The sequence below is a fragment of the Lepus europaeus genome, chromosome 6, assembly GCF_033115175.1.
Source record: "Lepus europaeus isolate LE1 chromosome 6, mLepTim1.pri, whole genome shotgun sequence".
NCBI classification, from domain to species: domain Eukaryota; kingdom Metazoa; phylum Chordata; class Mammalia; order Lagomorpha; family Leporidae; genus Lepus; species Lepus europaeus.
In genome coordinates, this window is record NC_084832.1 from 100,539,091 (window position 1) to 100,565,550 (window position 26,460).

The window sequence follows — 26,460 nt, forward strand, 5'->3', positions numbered from 1 at the left end:
TGGATCTCCCCTTTGGTTAAGGTGCTGACCTTGCCTGTTTCCACACTATACTGTATAATATGAGGTATCTTGCAGGATCTCCATTCTTCCCTCTCCCAGAAGAAGAAAACTCCTGGAACCTCACCATCCAACATTGACTTCAACATGAGCATCCAAGATGGCGACCACATCAGCCGTGGCAGCTTCCCAGCCGGTGTTGCGTGCTTGAGCAAGACCCTTTCTCTTGGTATGGCGAATTATTTTCAGCAGCCCTGGGTATTTCTGATTGTAAAGCTTGATCCTCTCATCCAAATATTCCTTTAATTCTCCTGCCAACCAAATGTATACCTATAGAAATTCTGAGTGCAATAATCAGTGTGATATGGAAATTTCATATCATTATATAATAATGCTTACATTACTTCCGGGTTAGAGTGAGCAATTCTATAGTCGTGGCTGAAAAAATAGGTAGCATTTCACCTGCAACTACTTCTCCTCTTTCTACTCTGAGGTTTAACATGACCACTCCTAGTTTCCTTTCTCTCACAGTGAAACTATCATAGAGCATCAATATAGATCAGAAGGTGCTAGTCGCTGTTACAGTGCATTTTATATAGTGAGAAATTCTGGCAACTGCTGGTGAACAACATGACAGAGCCAGCCTGGGACAACTCTCAAGACTTTGTAGAGAACCCATAAACAGTTGAAAGTAGTTGCTTTAGATATTCCTAGTTAACTTACTCCAAGACCAACTGGGACAGAAAACACAGACTAGTTTGACTTCTTTTAGTGGGTACTCTACTCTAAAAATTGCATAAATGGGGTCGGCACTGTGGTGTAGCCAGTAAAGCCACCACTTGCAGTGCCGGTGTCCCATATGGGCACCAGTTTGAGTTCAGGTTGCTCCACTTCCAATCCAACTCTCTGCTATGGCCTGAGAAAGCAGCAGAAGAAGGCTCAAGGAGTCGGGCCCCTACATTTCTGTGAGAGACCCAGAAGAAGCTCCTTGCTCCTGGCTCCGGCTATTGTGGCCATTTGGGGAGTGGACCAGCGGATGGAAGATCTCTTTCTCTTTCTCTCTCTCTCTCTTTCTCTGCTCTGCCTCTTAAATAAATAAATAAGTATTTTTTTAAAATTACATAAATAAGATGCCCCATTCTCAGATTGTTTTGTACAAAGCCTCTTCTTCCTTTCTTCTCTCCCTTTTTATGTCTTTGCCTTTGTGATTTGACTCAGCCTACCAATTGATTTTGCTACATGTATGAAAACAACTTGCATGCAAATCATCAGGCAGTGTGCAAAGTACCTAACCAAACAGCCATGAGTCACTCACTGACAGTATTAATTCATTTAATGCTCAACAAATCCTATGAGGCAGGTGCTACAGTATTCCCATTTTACAGAACAAGAAACTGAGGCACAGAATGTATAAGGAACTTTTTCAAGTCACACACCCAGTAAGTGGTATGCCCTAGATGTGAATCCATGCTGTCTCTAACCACATGTCACACTGCCTCAAGAACTATGTGTATGCCTGATTGGGTTTATCCAGCCCTCCCTCCAACTCCTCTCCCTCAACCCCCAGCCAAGGGGTGAGATGTTTTCTGGTTCCTATCCAGATAGCATATTTTTTTTTTTAAAGACAGAGTTACAGAGAGAGGCAGAGAGAGAGCAAGATAGGTCTTCCATCCGATGGTTCACTCCCTAGATGGCCGCAACAGCCGGAGCTGAGCCCATCGGAAGCCAGGAGCCAGGAGCTTCTTCCAGGTTTCCCACATGGGTGCAGGAGCCCAAGGACTTGGGCCATCCCCCACTGCTTTCCCAGGCCATAGCAGAGAGTTGGATGGGAAGAGGAGCAGCCAGGACTAGAACCAGCACCCATATGGGATGCCAGCGCTTCAGGTCAGGGCTTTAACCCACTGCACCACAGCACTGGCCCCCCAGATAGTATATTTGTGAGACAAATTCTAGCCCTGACAGCATGGTCAGGGCTAGAATCAATGCCTACCTGACTTTAACACTAACATTTGTCCCATTTTGAACTTTCCCGGCTGCACTTGAGAGTGATTGACTCAATTTCTGAGGGTGCTAAAAAGAGCCAATGGATGTAGGGTCGATTGCCTCTGAGTGAGCTGGGAGGAGCCAAGATGGCCAGTCCCTACACACACCCAAGCACTGCTTTTAGGAAGTAGTCAGCAGGGGGTGCCATCGACTTGGATATATAGACTATTATTACGTCACTACCTAATACGGTGTCACCTCCCATTTGGGGACGTCTGTTGCCTCAGTTTAGAGAGAGGTATCCAATATCTACCAGGACTATTCCAACTCCAAAATTCCATGAGCTGTAGAGTCTGAGTCCTATCCTCCTCCCCTCAGAAATAATGCCTATAATCTGGCACAAGACTGAAAGATGCCTCAGCAGAGCCTCTAAGGTAAACCAATACTCCCTTCTCAGTCTTGCTCTCCTAGTCCCCTCCCCAAACCCTTATTCCAAGCTAAGCAGCTCAGAGTGCTTCTGGCTTCTGCTTCCTTGCTTACATCATTTTTTCCTCCACTCCAATTGTCAAGTCTTCCATTGTTTCCTCTGCCTTTTCAAAACCTACCAACCCCCCAAGTGCTCCCTGGTTCATCCCAGCCCCGTCTGAGCATTCTTGCACTCACTGACATCTCCCTCAATTTACCATACCATTCTTCCCATGCTGAGGTCTTTTTCCATAGGGGCAGCTTGCTTCACCAATAAAAAAGAGGACTTCTTAAAATCTCTGACATCCTCTTTCCAGTACAGTGCATATGACAAAAACTCAGGAAATAATTGCTTGATTGTGGAAAGTGCCTGAAATTGGGGAGAAATACAGGATCCTACCTACATTGATACAATTTCTTAAAAATCTTAGATTTATAGTTATGTTGATGTTTAAACCTTTGAATGAGTTACATAAAACAACTTGGAAAAGAAGGGGGCAGACTCCTACTAACAGGTTCTTGCATCTGCACATTACTACAAATGACACAGAGGCAAGCAAGAACTGACATCAGTCTATGAGCTTGCACCTGGTGGGACCCAGCCCTGTCCTGAGGATTTCATGCATGCCACTGAATCCCCAGAATGACCCTATTAGAAAGGCACCGTTATTCCCCACACATCAGAGATGAGGAAACTGAGATACAGCATGGTTGAGCAACTTGCCCCCAGGACCACATGGACATATACGTAAGGTGTAGAGACCTCCAGTTACTCTCTTCAGTTTAGCATCGAGCGCGTATGTGGGCTATGCCCATTGTGGGCTCAGTCTGGCTGGTGTTTCCACAGTTCATGAACTAGAAGCTAACTCCTGTCCCGGTGACACCACCCAGGGAATACTGACAAGTTCTGATCATCTCTATGGGAAACAAAAATGGGCTCTAGACCCAACCATTAGGAATGTGTCACCTCTCTCTCTCTCTCTGCCTCTTAAACAAATAAATAAATCTTTTTAAAAATTACATAAATAAGATGTCCCATTCTCAGATTGTTTTTTACAAAGACTCTTCTTCCTCTCGTCTCTCCATTTTTGTCTTTGCCTTTGTGCTTTAGAACAGCCGGGAGCTTCGGTCGGCTTCTTTTCATGCCTGCCCTGTGTTTTCTTATCTTGTATTATTTGATGCTATTGTTTCACAGGAAAAAAAAAATCTTTAATTAAGTCTGATCTCCCCTTCACGAACAGGAGTTACAGAACTATTTTTTTTTTTCCTGGACAAAGATCTCTTGAGCAGTCTTCCATCTCAGTGCTTGCCTTTGCCCGGTGCAAAAGCTGAATCCTAGGGAGATGAGAGGACTTGCCTAAGGTCATCTCAGGGTGACAGAAAGGGAAACCACGGGGCTCAGGTGTTCGGGGTGGAGATCTGTCTAATCAAGCTCCTGCTTCTTTCTTTCTTTTTTTTCTTTTTTTTTTTTTTTTAATTTTTTTGACAGGCAGAGTGGACAGTGAGAGAGAGAGAGACAGAGAGAAAGGTCTTCCTTTACCGTTGGTTCACCCCCCAAAGGCCACTGCGGCCGGCACACTGCGCTGATCTATAGGCAGGAGCCAGGTGCTTCTCCTGGTCTCCCATGGGGTGCAGGGCCCAAGCACTTGGACCATCCTCCACTGCACTCCCTGGCAACAGCAGAGAGCTGGCCTGGAAGAGAGGCAACCGGGACAGAATCTGGCGCCCCGACCGGGACCAGAACCCAGTGTGCCGGCGCCTCAGGTGGAGGATTAGCCTATTGAGCCGCAGCGCCACCAAGTTCCTGCTTCTTTCTAGCAAAACCAGGTAGAACTTGGTATCAGTCTCCATGACCAGAATGGCTCAGCCATTCTCTGTTCTCTGGTTTTCAGAAGGATTTTGCTCTAGGAATTGGGCCTTCTTATTGTACTTGGTTACACTGAGTGGATGAGAGATGAAGGTGTGTAAAGGATGAAAAGAGTTGTTTTTTAGGGTCTGAAAATCCGAGGAGGAAAGCTCACGTGGTCATTTTGCGTGTGTTTCTCCCCTGAGAGAGAGCTGGAAGCTACAATGACTTATCTGGTACTTGAAGATCCCAAGATAAGGAACGGACTGTCCCCTCCACTGAGCCGTGACTTCTCAGCCCTCACGCACAGACAGTTCTTTCTTATCGCTAGCCCAAACCTCTGGTTTTGTAACTTAGTTATAACTTATTTTATTTGGTTCCCAAAGTTAATAAAATTAAGAGCTACACTTGCTAAGAAGTTACCATGTGCTAAGTGCTACCCATAATCCATGTATAATACAGTAAGCATAGTGGTTAGAACTTGGGCTCAGGACTCTGAAGTTTATTGTCAGATATCAGTTATGTCACCTACCAGCTGTGTGATGTTGGGCAAGTTCTTTGACTGATTTGAGCCTTAGCTTTTTGCATTTGTGTAATGCGTACAAAAGGGCTCCTTCCTCACAGGGTTGTTGTAATGATTAAAATAATTAATACATGGAAGACACTTAGAACAAATTATGTCAACTGCTATCACTATCTCATTTACTTCTCACCCCAGTTGATGAGATAACTATGGTGGTCACCATCCATGTTTTGCATAGGAGGAAACCAGGGTAGGGAGAAGTTAAGGTACCCAAGGACATAGAGCTTTAGGAAAAAGCTGGGGTTCTGGACTCACAGAGTGAGGGCTCAGGTACACTGTTCCCGACTTGTGCCTGTGTCTTCCTAAGGAAGGCTAGACCAGGAATGGGACACGGAGCAAGAGACATTGCCGCTGTGAGAGGTCTCAGCACCTTAAGCTCTCTTTCCTCCAGGCTAAATTTTTCAAGGAAGATTGGTCTTTTTGTCATCAGAAGTGACTCTGAACCCCTTCTTGATGTCTGAGGTCCTCCTGTGGCCCCCTCCCACCTCTTCCTCTCCGATCTCCATAGTGATGCATGGCAAGAGCACAGGTGACTTGGGAGTCATGCAGCCCCACCGGATTTGCCGTGCAATCTGGGCACATCATGTAATCTCTCTGTGTGCTACGTGCCTTTTCTGTAATTGAGGCAATGACCCTCTGACTTGACTCTGTGAAGATTAAATGTGCTCCGCACAAATCAGCCCTCAATACACCCTTTTCTTTTCCCTCTACCAGAAATTCAAGGTGTCGGCTGGCGCCGTGGCTCAACAGGCTAATCCTCCGCCTTGCGGCGCCGGCACACCGGGTTCTAGTCCCGGTCGGGGCACCGATCCTGTCCCGGTTGCCCCTCTTCCAGGCCAGCTCTCTGCTGTGGCCAGGGAGTGCAGTGGAGGATGGCCCAAGTCCTTGGGCCCTGCACCCCATGGGAGACCAGGAGAAGCACCTGGCTCCTGCCATCGGAACAGCGCGGTGCGCCGGCCGCAGCACGCTACCGCGGCGGCCATTGGAGGGTGAACCAACGGCAAAAGGAAGACCTTTCTCTCTGTCTCTCTCTCTCTCACTGTCCACTCTGCCTGTCAAAAAAAATAAAAAAAAATAAAAGAAATTCAAGGTGTCCTGAGATTTAAGCATCGGCCCTTTTCCAGCAAAGCAGAATGATAGGTGGCCATTTTTACAAGGATTCTTTGATCAAAATACACACTGTTTGAGCTAAAATCGTCCACCAAGATGATCTCCTTCAACAGTCGAGAGGGGGTCCGGTTGATGATACTGGTGATGGCCCGTTGTATAATAGACAGCGCTTCATTCACGAATATGAGAACAACACTGAGGGATGGGAGTGGTGAAGGATACGTCTTCTGAAGACACCTGTAAGAGACCATTTTGCAACCATATTATTTTGATCATAACTTCAACATTGCTGTCCACTCTTCCCCTCCACTATTCGTGATATTATAACAATCAACTCGCCAAACTCTCAAACGCACTAGTATAGAAAACTCTCAGCTGCTTATAACAGTAGCAAGGAGATTTTATATCTGTTTACTGTCAGGGTTGGAAACATGTGACCTAGCGGTCAAGATGCCCACATCTCATACTGGAAAACCTGAGTCTAATGCCTGCCTCCAGCCCCTGACTTCGGCCTCCCGTAATGCAGGCTCTGGGAGACAGTGGTGATGGCTCAAGTGGCTGAGCGTCTGCCTTCCATATAGGAGACTTGGATTGAGTTTCGGGCTTCCAGCTTCATCCACAGCTCAGCCCCAGGTATGGCAGGCATTTGAAAGTGAAGCAGTAAATGAGAGCTCTCTGTCTATCTCTCTTCCTCTCGAATAAATGAGTTAAAACAGTTTAAAACCAACAAAGTTCTTCTGCTATGAGGACAAAGTCCACCTCCTTTTTTATTAGTCTTCAGTAGACATTTCCACTTGAGCGCTCAGCATTCCCTCAAAGGAATCCCCCTTCCTCTTGCATCCCCAAATCAGCTTCTGTGGCAGCAGCCTTTGTCACTGTCACTCCCCTTTCCCCGTGTTCTCAGACCCTCAGTCCCCTCTGGCACAACACTCTGCTGCCCCACTGTAAAAAGTAGGCAACCTGTCCAGAGAATTTTTTTTTAAAAGTCATAACCTACACTTAAATATTTACCATATTCTAGGTGCTGGCTTATCCTTATGGTTACAGCTTTATTGAAATATAATCAGTATATAAAAAGTATATATTTAATATATACAATTTGATGAGTTTGGACATACACATATACCAGGATACAACTGCCATCATCAAGGTAAGAAGCATGTCTACCAATTCCAAAAGTTTCCTTGTGACCCTTTGCTCTGTGTGTGTGTGTGTTAAGGACACAACATGAATGCTATTTTAGCAAAGATTTCCATGTACAACACTTCAATGTTAACTATAGGCACTACGTAGTAGTATAGCAGATATCTAGAATTTACTCATCTTGGATAACTAACTGTAACTTTATATTCATTGGACAATAGTTCTCTGCTTTTCTTCCTAAGATTTATTTATTTATTTATTTATTATTTATTTATTTATTTGAAAGGCAGAGTGAAAGAGAGAGAGATCTTCCATCTGCTGGTTCACTCCACAAATAGCTGCAACAGCCAGGAAGGGGCTAGGCCAAAGCCAAGAGTCAGGAGCTTCATCTGGGTCTCCCAGGTGGGTGCTGGAGCCCAAAGACTTGGGCCATCCTCCATTGTTTTCCCAGGTACATTAGCACGGAGCTGGATTGGAAGTTGAGCAGCCGGGATACAAACCAGTGCCCATCTGGGATGCCAGCGTTGTAGGCAGTGGCTAACCAGCTGCACCACAGCACCAGCCCTGAGCTCTCTACTTTTTAAACATCTTTATTGAGATATAACTCACATACAACAAAATTCACCAATTTAAAAAATGAATACAGGGTGGTATTTGGCCTAGTGGTTAAGACACCCATCAGGACACCTGCACCCCACACTAGAGCGCTTGAGTTTGTTTCCCAGCTCTGGCTCCTGATTCCAGTTTCCTGCCAATGCAGATCCTGGGAGGCAGTGGCGATGGCTCAGGTAATTGGGTTCCTGCCACCCATGTGGGAGGTCGAGATTGAGTTCCCAGGCTCCTGAATGTAGCCCTGATCCAGCCCCAGTCATTCTGGGCATCAAAGGAGAGAACCAATGGATGTGCATGTGCTCACTCTCTCTCCCTCTCAAGTAAGTAAACTAAAGAAATGTTCAATGTACAATTCAATGGTTTTCTGTAAAAGTGACAGAATAACAATTACCACTATCTGATTTTATGATATTTTCATCACATAAAATGAAACCCCATATCCACTACCAGTCTTATGCCATTTCTCCTGAACTCATTCCACATTTGCCCCCTCAGCCATAGGCATCCACTAGTCTAATTTATGCTTCTATAGAATTTCCTATTATGGACTTTCCACACAAATAGAAACACACAATATTTGGGATTTTGTGACTACCTTCCTTCACTGAGTGTAACGTTCTCAAGGTTCATCAACATGAAAGCATGTCAATACTTCAACCCTTTTTAATTGTCAAGGGATATTCCACTGTATGAATATGCCACATGTTGTTTATCCATTGGCCAGCTGAATGGCACTGAGAATGTTCCCACTTTCAGCTGTTCTGAATAACACTGCTATGAACAGTGTTATTTGTACACATTTTTGTATTGGCATATGTCTTCATTTCTCTTGTGTAATGCCCCATAATGACATTTCAGTCAACAACAGACCAAATATACAAGAGTAGTCCTACAAGGTTATATTACCTAGTGATGTCATAGCCATCCTAGTTTCTGGTAAGTACACTACAAAGCTTGCAAAAAAGTGCTTGGCAATGCATTTTCCAGAACTTGTCCCATTGTTAAGCAGTACATGATTGTAGTTGGAGTCCAAAGGAAAAGAGAATGAGAAAGTGGAGATGGGGCATGAGTATAGAGACTTGGGAAACATATTCTGGAGAAATAATGATAGAAACATTATTCCATGGTATGTACCTCTGTTTTACTTGTGAGCCTAGCATCCTAAGAGTGGCCCCTGGAGCAGAATAGCTCATTGTTCCAATGGTGTTTTTTCAGAGATTGGGCTTAAGGCCCTGGTGCCATAAGGATTCAGCTGTTGGTTGGTGGATCTGTGTGCAAGTTGAGGTATGATTTAAAATCTCCCCAGTATCCTGCTCTGGTTGTTCTTGAGTGAGTTCCACTTGGTGCTTGTACACAACATTCTAGACCACACTGGGATGGGTGTGATCCTAGAAGGGCTCTTTCTGGCTGTCTTTTCCCCTCATTCTCTCTGTTAAATACCTGATTGTTCTGCCATTTTGCTGGGTACCTCTAGTGTCACAAAGCTATGAGCACCCCCTTAACTGTTCTCCACTAAGACTTCCACTATTTCAGACCACACCATTAGCATGAAACTCTTTTGCTCTGCTCCAAAGGAGATCAGTCCCTTAAACAGAGCTAGGAAGGTTCACATCCTGCCTTTCCTCCTGGAAAGACAGCAGCCCATTTCTCCTGACACACCTTGCTCTATAGGCAGACTCTGCAGAGGAGAGAGGAGAGAGGGGAGAGGAGAGGAGAGAAGTGCAGGGAAAGGGAAGAAGAGGAGAGGAGAGGAGGGGAGGAGAGGGGAAGGAGGTGGTGAAGCCCTTGAGATTTTCAGCTTGTCTATTCTGGTATGGAACTTCCACTCTGTAAGTTGGAGAAGGGGCAATTGGAGCCCAGTATCCTTGGCCTGATGCACCTAGAGCTGAAACTGTAACCTAGGAGTAGGGCTAGGTGAGGGATGGTACTGGACAGAAGATGGAAATCACAGTGGTCTCATTCACCTCCACTAGGAAGAGAGATTTTGCATGACATCATGGGGGAAGTAGAGAGATGCAGTTGGCCTAACCTTCCCAGGGAGAAACCACCACCTTACACTGGAAACTGCAAGGATAAGGATTCCCCTTCTCAACCACCCCCTTCCAGAGCAGAGAACTTGAGTAATTTCCATCAGATAGATTTAGGGTGGACTGGAGGGAGCAAGTCACAGCTCAAATGCCACAGATTGCTTACACAGATTTAGTAGATTTTATTTTTCTTTATTGTATTCATTTGAGGAGCACAGAGACAGAGAGAGTGGCCATTTGCTGGTTCACTCCCAAATTCCCAGGAGCTAGGAACTCAATCTAGGTCTCCCATTTTGGACATAAGGGACCTAACCACTTGAGTCATCACCTCCCAGAGTCTACATTAGCAAGGAGCTGGAGTCAGGAGCCAGAGTCAGGGCTTGAACCCAAGGACCCCAGATATGGGATGCAGACTTCCCAACTAGCAAATTAACCCCTAGGCCAAATGGCAGGCCCTTGGTAGTTTTTTTGAAAGAATGTTTCTTGGGGCTGGTGCTGTGGTGTAGTGCATTATGCCACCTTCTGCAGGGCCAGCATCCCATATAGGCGCCAGTTCAAGCTGCTCCACTTCTGATCCAGCTCTCTGCTATGGCCTGGGAAAGCAGTGAAGATGGCCCAAGCCCTGGGGCCCCTGCAATCATGTGGGAGACCTGCAGGAAGTTCCTGGCTGTTGGCTTCAGATGGGCCCAGCTCCAGCCTCCAGCCGTTGTGGCCATTAGGGGAGGGAACCCGCAGATGGAAGATCTCTCTCTCCCTCTGTAACTCTGCCTCTTAAATAAATAAGTAAATATTTTTTAAAAAAGAAAGAAATGTTTTGCTTACACACACAAAAAGACACTGGCAGGTAAACAAATACTGAGGGCACCTGTTGCTGGCAGATCCGCCTTATGAGAAACACTAAGTCTGTTAGACTCCAGACCGGATTCAAACACACACATACCAGCAAAAGCAATCATGCAATTCTAACAGACAGTCTAAGTGCATGTTTTTCTCCTTTCTTCTCTTTATTTACTTGAAAAGCAATAGTATGTGGCCGGCGCCGCGGCTCACTAGGCTAATCCTCCGCCTTGCGGCGCCGGCACACCGGGTTCTAGTCCCGGTCGGGGCACCAGGATCCTGTCCCAGTTGCCCCTCTTCCAGGCCAGCTCTCTGCTATGGCCAGGGAGTGCAGTGGAGGATGGCCCAAGTGCTTGGGCCCTGCACCCGCATGGGAGACCAGGAGAAGCACCCGGCTCCTGCCTTCGGATCAGCGTGGTGTGCCGGCTGCAGCGCGCCAGCCGCGGCGGCCATTGGAGGGTGAAACAACGGCAAAAGGAAGACCTTTCTCTCTGTCTCTCTCTCTCACTGTCCACTCTGCCTGTCAAAAAAAAAAAAAAAAAAAGAAGAAGAAGAAGAAAGAAAAGAAAAGCAATAGTATAAAAATACGTGGTGCTGACATTTTGGGCTGGGCTATGTTCATCCCATACTGGAGTGCCAGTTGAGTCCCTGTTCTTCCACTTCTGACCCAGCTCCCTGCTAATGTGCCTGGGAAGGCAGCAGATGATGCCCCAAATACTTGGGCCCTACCACTCACATGGGAGCCCAGGGTGGAGTTTCTGGTTCCTGGCTTGCTCCTGGCCCAGACCTGGCCATTGCAGGCAATTAGGGAGTGAACCAGCAGGTAGAAGATCGTATCTCTCTGTGCCTTTCAAATCAATGAATCAATCTTTTTAAATGTGGATTTGTAATTGTATTATTGGGCCGATAGCATAGAATGATACAATATATTTAACAGTAGCAGCGCAAGGGAGGTAGATGGGAGCGAAGCTGCATCAAAGTAAGAAGATGACATCAGACAGTAAACTCAATCCCAAGGAACAAATGGACAGAACAAAAATGGTAAATAAGAAGGTAAATACAAAAAACTCTGTAACTTATACTTCCTCTCCTTTTTTCTCATCTTTAATTGATATAAAATTATATGAATGTACTTTGGGGTTTATGCTGTATAGATGGTATGTAATATGTGCAGTAATAGCAGCAAATAGAAGAGGGAGTGTGAATAGAGCCACATATGAGTAACCACTCCATAGTTCATACAATGTAAATGAATATAAATCTATAACTTCTGATAAGATGTATAGGAAAGAGTGACCACCAAGAACATAACTAAAGAAAAACGAAAAATTACTGAGAGAGTTACACTTTTACACTAGAAAATATTCATTTGGTGAAAAAAAAAAGTAAGTAAAGAAAGAATCAGGGAAAAATCTTGAGACATCAGAAAACGAAAATAGAGGGGCAAGAGTTTGCATTTGGCACAGCAGTTAACATGTTGCTTGGGGCTCTTGCTTTCCACATCAGAGTAAGTTCCAGTTCTGCAAACCAGCTTCCCGCTCAGGCACACTCTATGAGGCAGAGGTCATGGCTCAAGTCCTTGGGTCCCTGTCACCCAAGTGGGAGACTCCATGGAATGGAGTTCCAGGCTACTGACTTTGGCCTGGCACAGAACTGACTCTTACGAGCATTGGGGCAGGTGGTAAAAGAGCAGATGGAGGATCTCTCTCTGCCTAATTCCATCTCCGTCTCTCTCTGCCTTTCAAATAAAGTGAAAATAAATTTCAAGAAAACAAGAGTAGGCTGGAATTCAACTATATCAATAATAACATTCAATTCAATCAAAAAGTAAAAATTGTCCTAAAAACCCAAGTATATACTGTCTACAGGAAATAAATTTTAGATTAAAGGAATACAAATAGGTTTAAAGTAAAAATACAGAAAATGGGGCCGGCGCCGTGGCTTAACAGGCTAATCCTCTGCCTTGCGGCGCCGGCACACCGGGTTCTAGTCCCGGTCGAGGCACCGATCCTGTCCCGGTTGCCCCTCTTCCAGGCCAGCTCTCTGCTGTGGCCAGGGAGTGCAGTGGAGGATGGCCCAAGTTCTTGGGCCCTGCACCCGCATGGGAGACCAGGAGAAGCACCTGGCTCCTGGCTTCGGATCAGCGAGATGCGCCAGCCGCAGCGGCCATTGGAGGGTGAACCAATGGCAAAAAGGAAGACCTTTCTCTCTGTCTCCCTCTACTGTCCACTCTGCCTGTCAAAAAATTAAAAAAAAAATACAGAAAATGATTAATCATGTAAACGGCAACCATAAGAAAGCTGAAGTGGCTATACTAACACCAGAAAAAAATAGATGTTAAAATAAAAATGTTCCGTGGTAAAGGGGGGAGGCTTTATGACAAAAAGGTCAATCCATCAAAAAGATGTAACAATTATAAATCTATATACTTCACAACAGCGACCTACATGGTATGAAACAAAAACTGACAAAATAGGCAATCCAACAATTGTCGCAGACTTGAAAATCCCCCTTCCAGTGATAGATGGGATGCTGAGGTGGAAGGCAAACAAGGAAACAGCAGTCTTAAACAATATCATAAAGCAAACAGACCTAACCACCATCTATAGAGCACCCCACCCACCAGCAGCAGGATACACATTCCTCTCAACAGCTCTTACAGTGTTCTCCAGGGTAGACCAGATGCTGGGTCATAAAACCTGCCTTGGTTAATGTAAAGAACTGTATTCACACAGAATGTGATTCTCTGAGCCCACTCGAGCTGCATTAGAAATGATACAGGAAAAGCTTTGAAAATTCACAGAAATGTGAAAATTAAATAACATTTTTTTAAAGTATTTGACAGAGTTATAGACAGACAGACAGAGAGAGAGAGCGCGCGAAAGGTCTTCCCTCTGTTGGTTCACTCCCCAAAATGGCCGCTATGGCTGGCGCTACACGGATCTGAAACCAGGAACCAGGTGCTTCTCCTGGTCTCCCATGCGGGTGCAGGGCCCAAGCACTTGGGCCATCCTCCGCTGCCCTCCCGGGCCACAGCAGAGAGCTGGACTGGAAGAGGAGCAACCGGGACCAGAAGCTGGTGCCCATATGGGATGCCAGCGCCACAGGCGGAGGATTAACCAAGTGAGCCATGGCACAGGCCCCAAATAACATATTTTAAAATAACTAATGGGCCAAAGAAGGGATTACAAGGGCAGTTAGAAAATACCTTAAGATGATTAGAAAGAAAAATACCAAAACTTATGGAATACAACTAAAGCAGAAAGCAGAAGGACATTTCTGACTGTAAATATATACATTTTAAAAAAGAGGAAGGGGACTAGCGCTGTGGTACAGCAGGTTAATCCACTGTTTGCAGTGCCAGCATGCCTTAGGGGCATCAGTTCAAGACCCACCCTGCTGCTCCACTTCCAATCCAGCTCTCTGATATGGCCTGGAAAAGCAGTAGAAGATGGCCCAAGTCCTTGGGCTTCTGCACCTGCATGGGAGACCTGGAAGAAGCTCCTGGCTCCTGGCTTCGAATCAGCACAGCTCTGGCTGTTGTGGCCAACTAGGGAGTGAACCATCGGATAGAAGACCTCTCTCTCTCTCTCTCTCTCTCTCTCCTCTCTGTGTAACTCTGACTTTCAAATAAATAAATAAATCTTTAAAAAGAAGAAGGAGGAGGAGTAGGGGCCAGCACTGTGGTACAGCAGGTTAATCCACTGTCTGCAGCACCAGCATCCCCTAGGGGCACCAGTTCGAGTCCCAGCTGCTCCACTTCTTATCCAGCTCCCTGCTAATGTTCCTGGGAAAGTAGCAGAGGATGGCCCAAGTACTTGGGCCCCTGCCACCCACATGGGAGACCTGGTTGGAGTTTATGGCTCCTGGCTCCTAGGCTAGCCTTGGCTGTTGGGGCCATTGGGGATTGAATCAGTGGATGGAAGATCTCTCTCCCCTCAACCCTCTCTCTCTCTCTCTGTCAATCTTTCAAGTAAATAAAATAAATCTTTTTTTTTAAAAAAGTCAGACATCACCAATGACCTCAGAGAAATGAAAATTATTATAAGGGAATATGTAAAACAACTGTCTGCCAACAAGTTAGATAACATAGGGAAGTGATCAAATTTCTAGGAAGATACAAATCATCAAAACTGACTCAAGAAATGTAAGTTTGCACAGACTGACATCAAGCAGATATTGAATATGCAATTAAACAAATTACCAAAACCAGACCAGGCCCAGATGGCTTCACTGATGAATTCTAACAAATATTTAAAAATGATTAATACCAATCCTCACAAACTCTTCCAAAATATAGAAAATAGGGAAATACTTACCAGTTCATTCATTGAAGCCAGTATTACCCAGATACTAAAAGCAGATTAAAATATCACAAAGAAATGAAAACCAATATATTTTATGAATAGAGATAAAAAAAATCCACAACAAAATACTGTCAAACCAAAGCCAACAGCATACAGAAATGATTGTATATCATGACCAAGTAGCATTTATGCCAAGAATATGAGATTGAGTTGACATCTCAAAATTTGTAAAGCATTACACAATATCAATAGATAATGGACCAAAATCACATGATTATCTTAAAAAACACAGAAAAAAAATTGACAAAAGTTCACACCCTTTCATGATAAAAGAGAGAAACACTAAACCAATTAGGATTAGAATGGGATTTTTGTTAATCTACAGAAACTCAGAAGTAACATCACACTTTAAAAAAATATTTATTTGAAAGAAAGAGTGATAAAGGAGAGAGAGAGAGAAAGAGAGAGAGAGAGAGATCTTCCACCTGCTGCTTCACTCCCCAAATTGCCGCAACAGCAGGGGTTGGTCCAGGCCTAAGCCAGGAGCCCAGAACTCCATCTGTGTCTCCCACATGGATGACAGGGGCCAAAGTACTTGAGCCATTATCTGCTGCTTTCCCAGGCACGTTAGCAGGGAGCTGCATCAGAAGTAGAGCAGCCAGGACTCAAACCTACACTCCAGTATGGGAGCTGGAATTGCAAGTGGTGACTTAATCCACTGCACCACAATGCTGGCCCCTAACATCATGCTTAATGGTGAAATATTAAATGCTTTCCCCCATATAATGAGAATTAAAGGAAGTATCCTATGAACTATCATTATCAGAGGTTTTAGCCAGGCGATTAGGGAAGACAATGAAATAAAAGGCATCATGTTGGAAAAAATAATGTACAACTTTTTTTTTTTGCAGCTGAAGTAATCTGATATATTGAAATGCTTTTAAAATACACTTAAAAACTATTAGAACTAAGAAATGAATATAATAAGTGCTGTGGTTTGAATGTTTGAATTTTTGGCTCCAACCTCGCACAGCAGCTTAAACTCCAGAGTCGTAAGTCAATGGCCATTCAAAGGGCGGAAGTGTAATCCACTTGTGATGTTGTAAGCTGGGAAGTGACTAGACTGAGTGAAGTCACGAGGGCGGAGCCCGTGGCTGAGTGCTGGTGTCATATAAGCAGGGATGGAGACACTTGTGCGCTCCCTGCTCCTTGCCGTATGATGCCCTGGGCCACTGTGAACTCTACTGGCAGGAAAGGCATCACCAGGGGCCACACAGAAAGAGGTGAGTCACCAGGATCGTTTTCCCTTTATCAATGTAGCTGCCTCAGCTAGCTCACTATGGCAGTGGGGAGCTGACTAACACAGTTAGAGTTCCAATATACAAGATCAATATGTAAAAAATAAGGGCGTTTCTATAGTTAGGATGCAAATGTGACAATGACATCAAGAAAATAATTCCACTTCTAATAGCATCAAAAAGAAGAAATATTTATGAATTTAGCAAACAAATGCAAAGAAATGTTTTGCATTTCTCAAAATTCAATTTTACTCAAAATTCTCATATTCTCAAAATCCAAAATGTTGTGAAAGACTTTAAAGCAGGGTTAAATAAATGGAAAGATTTCCCATGTTTGGGAATTGGATGACTTAATTGTTAAAATGCAATACGCTACAAATTCAATGCAATTCCAATCATACCTTATTGGTTTCTTTGCAAAAGTAAACAACTTAAGCTTAAAATTTGTATGGAAATGCAAGCTCCCAGAATATACAAAATCATCTTGAAAAAAGAAGAAAAATATTGTAAGAGTCACATTTGTCAATTTGGAAACTTACTACAAAACCATAGTTATTAAGACAGTGTGTGATGTCATAAGGATAAACTTACGTATCAATAGAACAGGACTGACATCCAAAATTAAATCTTTTACATTTTTATGCAATTAATTTGGACAAGGATTCCAAGACAGTTTAATGTGGAAAGAGTGATCTCTTCAGTGAAGGACGCTAGGACAGCTGGCTAGCTACACCCTGAAGAATTAAGTCGAACATCTACGTCCATTGTGTAATAAGGATAATTTTAAATGGACCAAAAACTTTAACATAAGACAGAAAATTGTAAAACCCTTAGAATCAAACACAGGCTTAATTCTTTGTGACCTTGCATTTATCCATGGTCTCTTAGATATGACATCTAAAGAACAAGCAAGGTGAACCCGTGTGCCCCAGCAGGGAGGTAGGCGTGGACGCACTACCTGCTATCGTATTTGTCAAGGTTATAAAGCGCCTGGTGGGCGGGAAGTGGCTGCAGCCCTGGTGAAGGAGGAAACTCCGGGATACCGACTCACTAAAAATTAACTGAGCTACCTGACAGCCCGGGCTTATTCTGCTTTGGAAACTGACATACTGAGAAATGAATTTGAAAGACTGGCTGCTCCACAAAGCAATTGCTCTGCTCAGTGTGAAACAATATGAGATTTCCAGCCCCATTCTCAAGTCAGAAAATAACATTACTGCGTGGCAAGAATGTGTAAACAATTCTATGGCCCAGTTTAGAGCACCAAGTTCGAACTGAGAATCTGGAACTGATGTCAGAGCATGGATGTGATGTCTGGAAAGTATGTAATGAAAATCTAGTTCCATGATTGAACATGCACAGAAAGAGCTTCAGAAGTTAAGGAAACACATTTAAGCAAAAAACATGCAACTCACACAGCTGGGTCTAAATGAAGAGAAATGGAGTCAAATCGGAAATCCCTGGTCAGTAAGAATTATGAGATTGAACGAACTATTGTGCAACTAGAAAATGAAATCCACCAAATTAAGCAGCGGGGGCCAGCGCTGTGGCATGGCAGGTGAAGCCGCTGCTTGCAGTGCCGGCATCCCATGTGGGCGCCGGTTCAAGTTCTCACTGCTCTGCTTCTGATCCAGCTCTCTGCTATGGCCTGGGAATGCAGTAGAAGATGGCCCAAGTCCTTGGGCCCCTGCACCTGCGTGGGAGACCTGGAGGAAGTTCCTGGCTTCGAACTGGCCCAGCTCCAGCAGTTGCAGCCATTTGAAGAGTGACCCAACAGCTGAAAGATTTCTTCTCGCTCTTTCTCTCTCTCTCCTTTCCTCCCTCCCTTCCTCTACCTCTCTGTAACTCTTCCTTTCAAATAAATAACTAAATAACAAAATATATATATATAGGCTGTGTGTGCACACCATATGACACACATGAAACCGCATAAAAATAAACAAATTTAAACAAAAAATTAAGCAGCAACACAGAGAGGCAAACAAAGAAAACACCAGCAAGACTTCTGAAAAAACTGACTTGGTGAGTAGAAAGGAAAAAAAGTTTGGTTTTCATAAACTGTCAGGCATCTGAGCTTTCTCTGAACCACAGAGGACAACAACTTGTCACAGAAACTACTGATGCTTGTTAAATCTTCAGGAAACACAAGATGTGTAAAGTGTTTTGTCCTGTTTGTATTTCTTAGCAAAATAAAGATTTTCCACTTGGTTGTATTTTTTTAGCTACTAAAAATTTTTTTAGACTTAAAAGAAGAACAAGGAGCTGAAGAGAAAACATACAAAGTGGACATCATGAAAATTTAAAACTTTTGCATTTCAAAGAACACCATCAAAGAAGGGAGTAGACAACCCAACCAACAAAAGACATTTACAAATCATATTTCTGAGAGGAACTGGTCTCTAGAACATATATAAAGAACTCTTGCAAGTTAGTAATTGAAAGTCAAACCAATTTTTATAAAAGGAGAAAGTCTCCGAATAGACATATTGCCAAAGAAGATACATCAACGGCCACCAGGCACCTCCTTAGGCTTCAAAGAAATTTAAATCAAAACTACAATGAGCTATCACTTCATACCCAGTAGGGTGACTAATCAAACAGACAAATAATAAATGTGTATGAATGTGTGGATAAACTAAGACTCTCAGGCACCATTGGAGAGAAAACACTGTTGCTGTTCCCGGAAAGGTTAAATATAGTTATCAGATGGGCTATCAAGTTTACTCCCAAGTTACACTCAAGAGAAATGAAAATATTTGTCCACACAAAAAGCTGTACATGAATCTTCATAGCAGCATTGTTCATAGTAACCCAAAACTAGAACAATCCATATGTCCACCAAGTGATGAGTGAACAAAATGTACTAATCCTTATCATAGAATATTACTTGACAATACATTCTGGGAGACAGCAGGTGGTGGTCCAAGTAGTTGGGCTCCTGCTACCCCCAGGGGAGACATGGATCAAGTTCCCAGTTCCTGGCTTAAACATGGCCCAGCCACAGCTGTTGCAGGCATTTGGGGAGTGAACTAGTGGATGGGAGGATTCTCTCCCCTTGCCACCCCTAACCCTGCCATTCAAATAAAAAAATAAACAAAATTTTAGGGATTATTGGACAATAGAAATGAATGGACTTGATATATGCTATAACATGGGTAACACCTGCAATCATGATAAGAGAACAGTGCAAGTCACAGACGGACAAATATTATGATTCCCCTTATATTACGGGGCCAGAAGAGGTAAGTCCCTAGGGAGTAGTGCTTGCCTAGGGATAAGGAAGTTGTGGGGAAATGACATGTACCTGTTAATGGGTATGGGGTTTTGTCTTTGTTTTTTTTTTTCTGAAATGAAAGTATTTTAAAAATCGATTGTGGTAACAGTACACAACTCTGTGAATAGACTAAAAACCACAAATTGTGCACTTTACATGGATGAGTTGAGTGGTGCATGAATCATATCTGAGCAAAGCTGTTACTTCCTTAAAATTACAAAGGAAGGTGGTAGAGGCAGAAAACAATGGGAAAAAGGAGATAGCGCAGGGAGAGAGAAGGCTCTTCAAATTAGGTGGAATAAAGAGGAATCCGAGCAGAGAACTTGAGGAAAACACAAGGGCAGCAAACAGCATAGCTAACGTGGGAGGGACTTTCACAAGTCCTTCTGCAGCCTCAGTTTCTGCATCTATAGAATTATGCATTACATGGGGGCTGGCGCTGTGGTGCAGCGGGTTAACACTCTGGCCAGAAGTGCCGGCATCCCATATGGGCGCCAGTTCTAGTCCTGGCTTGCTCCTCTTCTGATCCAGCTCTCTGCTGTGCCCTGGGATAGCAGTAGAAGATGGCCCAACTCCTTGGGCCCCTGCACCCACGTGGGAGACCCCGAAGAAGCTCCTGGTTCCTGGCTTTGGATCCACACAGCTCTGGCTGTTGCAGCCAATTGGGGAGTGAGCCATCGGATGGAAGACTTCTCTCTGCCTCTCCTCTCTCTGTGTAACTCTGACTTTCAAATAAATAAATCTTTAAAAAAAAAAAAAAAGAATTATGCATTACACCTGTTACTCCAGAATTCCAATGCTCTGTTTTTCTGACACCTCTGATCATCGTCATGGGGCTGTCAATATCTGGTTATCTTCTGTCTGCTACCGTCATCAAATGGGTTGAGAACAAGATCAATCAGCCTGAGCCCTTTCACCCTCAATTCCCCACTCCCTCAATCCTTGACTTTCACACTTCCCAAAGCTCATCCCACATCGAGGTCCGTGGGAGCCCTAGCCTGGCCCATCCCACCTGGAGTCGCGCGTGTCGGGGAGGCTGCGGTTGTGGGGCAGCTGGTTACTGAGGTACACGTTGTAGCCAAACTTCTCAAAGAGGTCCTGGGCCTTTAGCTGTTGGGCCTTGGAAAGACCCTCACCCCATTGCCGGAAGAGTGGCGAGTCTGGGAAGAGTTTCCCTGGAGCTTTGTTCTTTGCCTCGTGGGCCTTGGCTTTTGCTGCAGGCTGACGGGGGTATTCTTCCTCGTTCACACTCTGCAGGGTGGGGATTGCGTCTTCTTGTTGCTTCATAGCCCGTTTCATGCTCTCTCCTGCCAAGGAACAGGACAAAATAAAGAGAAACACTTCCTCAACCCTTAGATACCTGGGCACTGCTTTCCATTTCCATTCTTTTTTTTTTTTTTTGACAGGCAAAGTGGACAGTGAGAGAGAGAGACAGAGAGAAAGGTCTTCCTTTGCCATTGGTTCACCCTCCAACGGCCACCGCGGCTGGCGCATCTCGCTGACCCGATGGCAGAAGCCAGGTGCCTTTCCTGGTCTCCCATGGGGTGCAGGGCCCAAGGACTTGAGCCATCCTCCACTGCACTCCCTGGCCACAGCAGAGAGCTGGCCTGGAAGAGGGGCAACCGGGACAGAATCCGGTGCCCTGACCGGGACTAGAACCTGGTGTGCCGGCGCCGCAAGGCGGAGGATTAGCCTAGTGAGCCGAGGCGCCGGCCTCCATTTCCATTCTGATAGTTCACTCTCCAAGCTCTTTCCCCAGACAATATGATAAATATGTCAAGGGATACACCTGTCTCTTCAGCTCCATCAAAACAGATCTACCATTCACCGTTCAGGGTCCTCTAGGAACTGACTCACTGTGACCCAAGGTAAAGACTGACATGTAGAGTAGTGGGTTAAACCACTGCTTCCAATGCCAGCATCCCATATGAATGCTGGTTCAAGTCCTGGCTACTTTGCTTCTGATCCAGTTTCCTGTTAATGGGCCTGGGAAAGTAGCGGGTGATGGTCCAAGTGCTTTTGCTCCTGCCACCCATGTGCTAGACCCAAATGGAGTTCCTGGCTCCTAGTTTCAGCCAGGCCCAGACTTGTTTATTGAAGCCATTTGGGGAGTGAGCCAGTGGATAGAAATCTTTCTCTGTCTCTCTCTCTGTCTGTCTTTTCCTCTCTTTGTCATTCCGTCTTTCAAGTAAATAAATAGATCTTTAAAAAGAAGAAGAAAAGAAAAAATGTTGGCAATAAGCCAATTTTGTTTCAGAATGAGGCCCAAGAATCACTCACTTCAGAATCACTGTTGTGAAATTTAAAAATGTAGATAAAAGGCACATTTCCTTATTTACTAAAATCAGAGATTCAAGGTCAAGATATGAGCAGGGGAAGTTACAAAAATCTGCATTTTAACACATTGAGAAGTGATTCTTTTTGTACTATAAAATGTGTAAAACATCGTACTATACTGGTGGCTAGTCAAAATGAATATATCTTACCCCTCCCCACCATCATCCATTCATTCTATCACTTCTTATGTACAAGGGAACTGCAATGAGTTCATGGAAAATGGAATCAAAGATAAATATACTTTGGTGCAAAAAAATTTGGAATCCCTCCATAGCCTTTCCAGAACACGCTTTTTCCATGAGCTTTTAGAACACCCCTGGTATTCTACTTACCTGGAGCTTTCAGTGATGTCCTAGCCTTAACTAGCCTTAACTTAACTCATAAGAATGTCTTCAAATGATTCTTAGAAATACAGACTCCAGGCCAGCGCCGCGGTTCACTAGGCTAATCCTCCGCCTTGCGGCGCCGGCACACCGGGTTCTAGTCCCGGTCGGGGCGCCGATCCTGTCCCGGTTGCCCCTCTTCCAGGCCAGCTCTCTGCTGTGGCCAGGGAGTGCAGTGGAGGATGGCCCAAGTGCTTGGGCCCTGCACCCGCATGGGAGACCAGGAGAAGCACCTGGCTCCTGCCATCGGGTCAGCGAGATGCGCCAGCCGCAGCGGCCATTGGAGGGTGAACCAATGGCAAAAGGAAGACCTTTCTCTCTGTCTCTCTCTCTGTCCACTCTGCCTGTCAAAAATAAATAAATAAAAAGAAAAAAAAAAAAGAAATACAGACTCCAGGTCCTCCATGGAGATTCTAACTGGGTGGGTCTGGAGTAGAGCCAAGGAATCTGATTTTTAACATTTGCTCCAGATAAATTTAATGGTCACATCAATTTGAGAAACTGCCTTAACGCAAATGAACGAGACAGACCCAAGTAGACAACTTTTATACAGAAGAGGTCTTCTAGACCCATAAAAATGAAGCTTTGTGTTTGGAAAATGGCCTACAAATGGCAGAGCCCTTTTGCATCCAATATTTCTTTTTTATTTGAAAGACATAGAGTCAGGAACCTGTCACTTGCTGGTTCACTCCCCAAATGCCCACAATACCCACGGCAGGGCCAAGCCAAAGCCAAAAGCCTGGAACTCCATCCAGAACTCCTATGAGATGTCAGCAACCCAAGTACCTGAGCCATCACCTGCTCCCTGCCAGGGTGCCCACCTTCAGGAAGCTGGATCAGAGGTGAAACCAGGGCTTGAACTCAAGCCTCATAATATAGAATGAGGGTATCTCAATCACTATCTTAAGCACTGGCCCCCATTCATTATTTCTCACCTTTTAAGCTGGAGAGCTTTAGCATATGCACCTTGAACTCCATTAAGCTCAATTCATGAACTCAGTAAAAAAGAGCAAAAGTCACTTGAGTGCTTAGTGATGGTAACACTGCTCAGCATTCAGATCTCCTAGTGGGAATCAAGACACCCTGCCAGAGGACCTGCTTCGTCCCCACTGATCCTCTCCTGTCCACACCTGATTCCAACCACACTGGCAGGGTCACCGTTAGTTCATGCAGCATCTTCCAGCAAATTAGAAGGCGGCTCTCTTTTCTGGATGAGTGCAACCCAGTGTCAGCAGCGTGGCAAGGATACAGCCCCTTGGGTGAACTTTCTCTGGGTGGATTCAGTGCCATGCGACAGCACATGTCTGGGGGGGGTGGGGGTGCAGAATGTGAGCTGGATTTACCCCTGAAAGAGAAGCAGAGCAGTCCTACAACTAGGGGAGAATGTGTTTGGAGGTGATAAGGAGGCCGGTCCCAAGAAAAGGAGAAGCAGAAACAGCTCTGGAAGCGCTGAAGACAAAAGAGGACAGCCAAAGCCTGCTTGGGAAGAAAAGCAATGGATCCATCAGAGAAGGTTCAGGTGAACACTGTATGTATTTGGCAGTGTAAGCAAAAGTTTGCAGCATTTCAAATTGCATAGGGCTATTGTCCATGCTCTTCTGTACTAAGCTCACGGAGGTCACTGCGTGGTACTGAGTTATCCATGCCTCCAGACCCTCTATGTTCTTCTCTGGGAGTTGTATGGTCTCTGGGAAATGGTTCTGGCTGGGCATCCTGGAGGCCACTTGAGGAAGTACAGAGAGTCCAGCAGGAAGAATATCCAGTCATTAGCTTATCGCCATCTCTGTCGCTGAAATGTTCCAGGCCCCCAAGGGGATACAGGCAACATCTCCATTGGGCTGTTAAGAACCAAGGGAGATTCCAGCGACCTGGTTTATAGTCACTGATCCCTGTCGTAATTTTTTGTTTGCTTTTGGTCTTAGTTGTCCGTATGGCTTGCGTGGGTATTCTTTTTGACCTATGATTTTCCTTTGTCTTTCAGGAACCCTGAAGGCAAATGAACAACCAGATGACTGTGAATGAGCAACCAACAGGGAACAGACTTTCCATTTCAGGAAGCACTGCAGGGCACGGAAGAAGTTGAGATTTGGACACAGGGCCCTGAAAGCATTTTGCGTCTCATCCCAGGTCAGTTGGTCATGAGTCTCTGACACTGCATTATATCAGAGTAAACAGACAGAGGGTGCATCCAGAACAAAGGAAGAGGCACTCACCACTGCAAAGACAGGACGTGAAGTACACGGGGTGGCCCTGGATGGCTCCTGGCAGCCTGTCTTGCCCCCACTGAAGGAAAGAATGGCAGAGCTTTGGGCAGAACTCTGGCCACGGCAAGACTTGAGGAGGCTGAGTCAGTATGAGGAGGCTGGGCAAGCACCCTGGTGTGCTCTGGGCATTCTGCCAGGGAGTGGCGGTGGCTCTGGGGTCACCGCCCTGGGAGGCGACCTCCTTCTCTGTTGCAGTCACTTTCTTGCTCAGTGTCACTCCCCTTCCCCCCTCCCCTCCTGTCTGTCCTTTCTTCTCTCCTTCTGACACTCACTCATGCACGTGTTGGGATCTATCGTTTCTATGGTGAATAGAGACAAGAGGTGAACATGACTTTGATGGAATCAACCCTTACGAAACTTGCTTTTCAAAAAACGGTGTTTCAACAACATATGCTGTCCCTGGAGTCTCTCTTTTGCTCTTCTCAGTCTGCATTTTTTATGTCCTTCCTTGTCTTTCCTCTCCTCTCTTCTCTTTTCTCTCTCTTCCTCTCTCTCCCCATCTCTTTTTCTGTTTTTTTTTTTTTCTTTCTGTCCATCCCTCTGCCTTACCCAGAACCCTGGAAATACTCAGTTCTCATTTGAAAAGACAATCTCCCCAGCTCCAGCCCCACGTACACATATCCGCGCAGCCCCATGCCCACTCACAGCCTCAGCACCTCCCTTCAGGGTTCCGGTGTCACGGAGCCCTCTCCCTTGGCGGGAGGTCAGATGCAAAGGCACATGAAGTTCAGAGAGTGCCATGGGGAGCCAGAATCACACACAAGCCCCAGAACTGGCTGAAGTCTCACCTTGGACTTCTAGTGAACAAGTTACAGTTGGGCACATAGCAGGTTCTAGATTGCTTTCTGCATATATTTCACAACCTCAGAAGGTTGTGTGTTGCATATATTTCACAACCTCAGTAGGTGTGTGTTGTCATCATTATCATCATCTCCATTTACAGAACAGGAACTGAAGCTGAGAGATAACCACCCGCCCCGAATCACACAATCCCAATGGCCATGGCAGGATTCCATTGAGGTCCTCTAAGGGAGCAGATGCCACTTCTCTTCAGTAGGGCCTGAGACACGGCAGCAGAAGCACAGAGCTGTTCCTACACATTCTTCCCACCCAGGTAGTAAGCAGGCCGATGCTGTTCGGCTTCTGAGATCAGGCGTGTTCAGGGTGAGATGAAAGTAGATGTCTACGCATCCCTGAGCACCCCAGAGAGTCTTACCCTGAGTTTCCCTCTTTACATGCACATAAATATGGTCATGCAGGTGCACAAGCACACACACACGTGCTCCCCTACCTAAAACTGCTTACGCTTATCTTCCCCACCCCCTGCATTCTCAACACCTCCCTCTCATCTGTAGGCATGTAAAGGATGCTTAAATAAGATGCTAAGAGATAAGAACCAAGCCTCTCACCTATTCCTCTGCCCTCATGTTCCTTTTTTCTGGATCTCATAGCATGCACATGTACACACACAACACAACGGTACATGGACAACCTCTCCTCCAAGTCAGTATCGGGAACTTACTCAGCTGCTGCAAATCCACCTCCAGGTGGGAGAGTCTCTGGATCACTGCCCCTTCCCATTCAGGCAAATGAAGCCCCTTGGGGACGCCAGCCAGAAGCAACTTTTGTAAAGTCCCCTTGGTGTAAAACATCAGCAGGAGATTGAAGGCAACAAGCAAAGAGAGCCCGATGCACAGGACTTTGGAGATCTTTCTCCTGGACATCATCTTCTGCCAATGGCTTCCCCTGTGGGGCTGACAGCGTCCTTGCCCAGGCAGGTGGAAGATCAGAATAGGCTGAGCCTTGTCTCCGCCCGCTGGCTGCAAGAATGACACGCTGTTTGCTGAGCCACATGTTCTCGGGCCAGAAAGCTGTTACTCACTGCCTGGCTTCTCCCTGAGCTGCATCAGGTGAGGGGAGTGTGCTGTAGCAGCCACCTAGCAACTGTTAGGTCACCTGGGCACACCTGGTATTGTCTCAGAAGTCAGGTGAAT

At 45.3% G+C, this 26,460-nt stretch overlaps 1 protein-coding gene and 1 pseudogene across 1 annotated transcript in view; one reads left to right on the forward strand and one right to left on the reverse strand.

Annotated features, from left to right (window-relative positions):
- Nucleotides 1–26,193, reverse strand: part of GALNT8 (polypeptide N-acetylgalactosaminyltransferase 8) — a 44,147-nt gene extending 17,954 nt beyond the window's left edge. Inside the window, exons 1-4 of the mRNA XM_062195459.1 lie at nt 25,989–26,193; nt 20,495–20,789; nt 6,055–6,221; nt 125–308 (exon numbers count right to left, since the gene is read on the reverse strand). Of these exons, the coding sequence (XP_062051443.1) occupies nt 125–308; nt 6,055–6,221; nt 20,495–20,789; nt 25,989–26,193 (851 nt within the window). The remainder of the gene's footprint in view (nt 1–124; nt 309–6,054; nt 6,222–20,494; nt 20,790–25,988) is intronic.
- On the forward strand, nt 12,078–18,401 carry LOC133762566 (pre-mRNA-splicing factor SPF27-like; annotated as a pseudogene).
- Nucleotides 26,194–26,460: the final 267 nt, after the last annotated feature.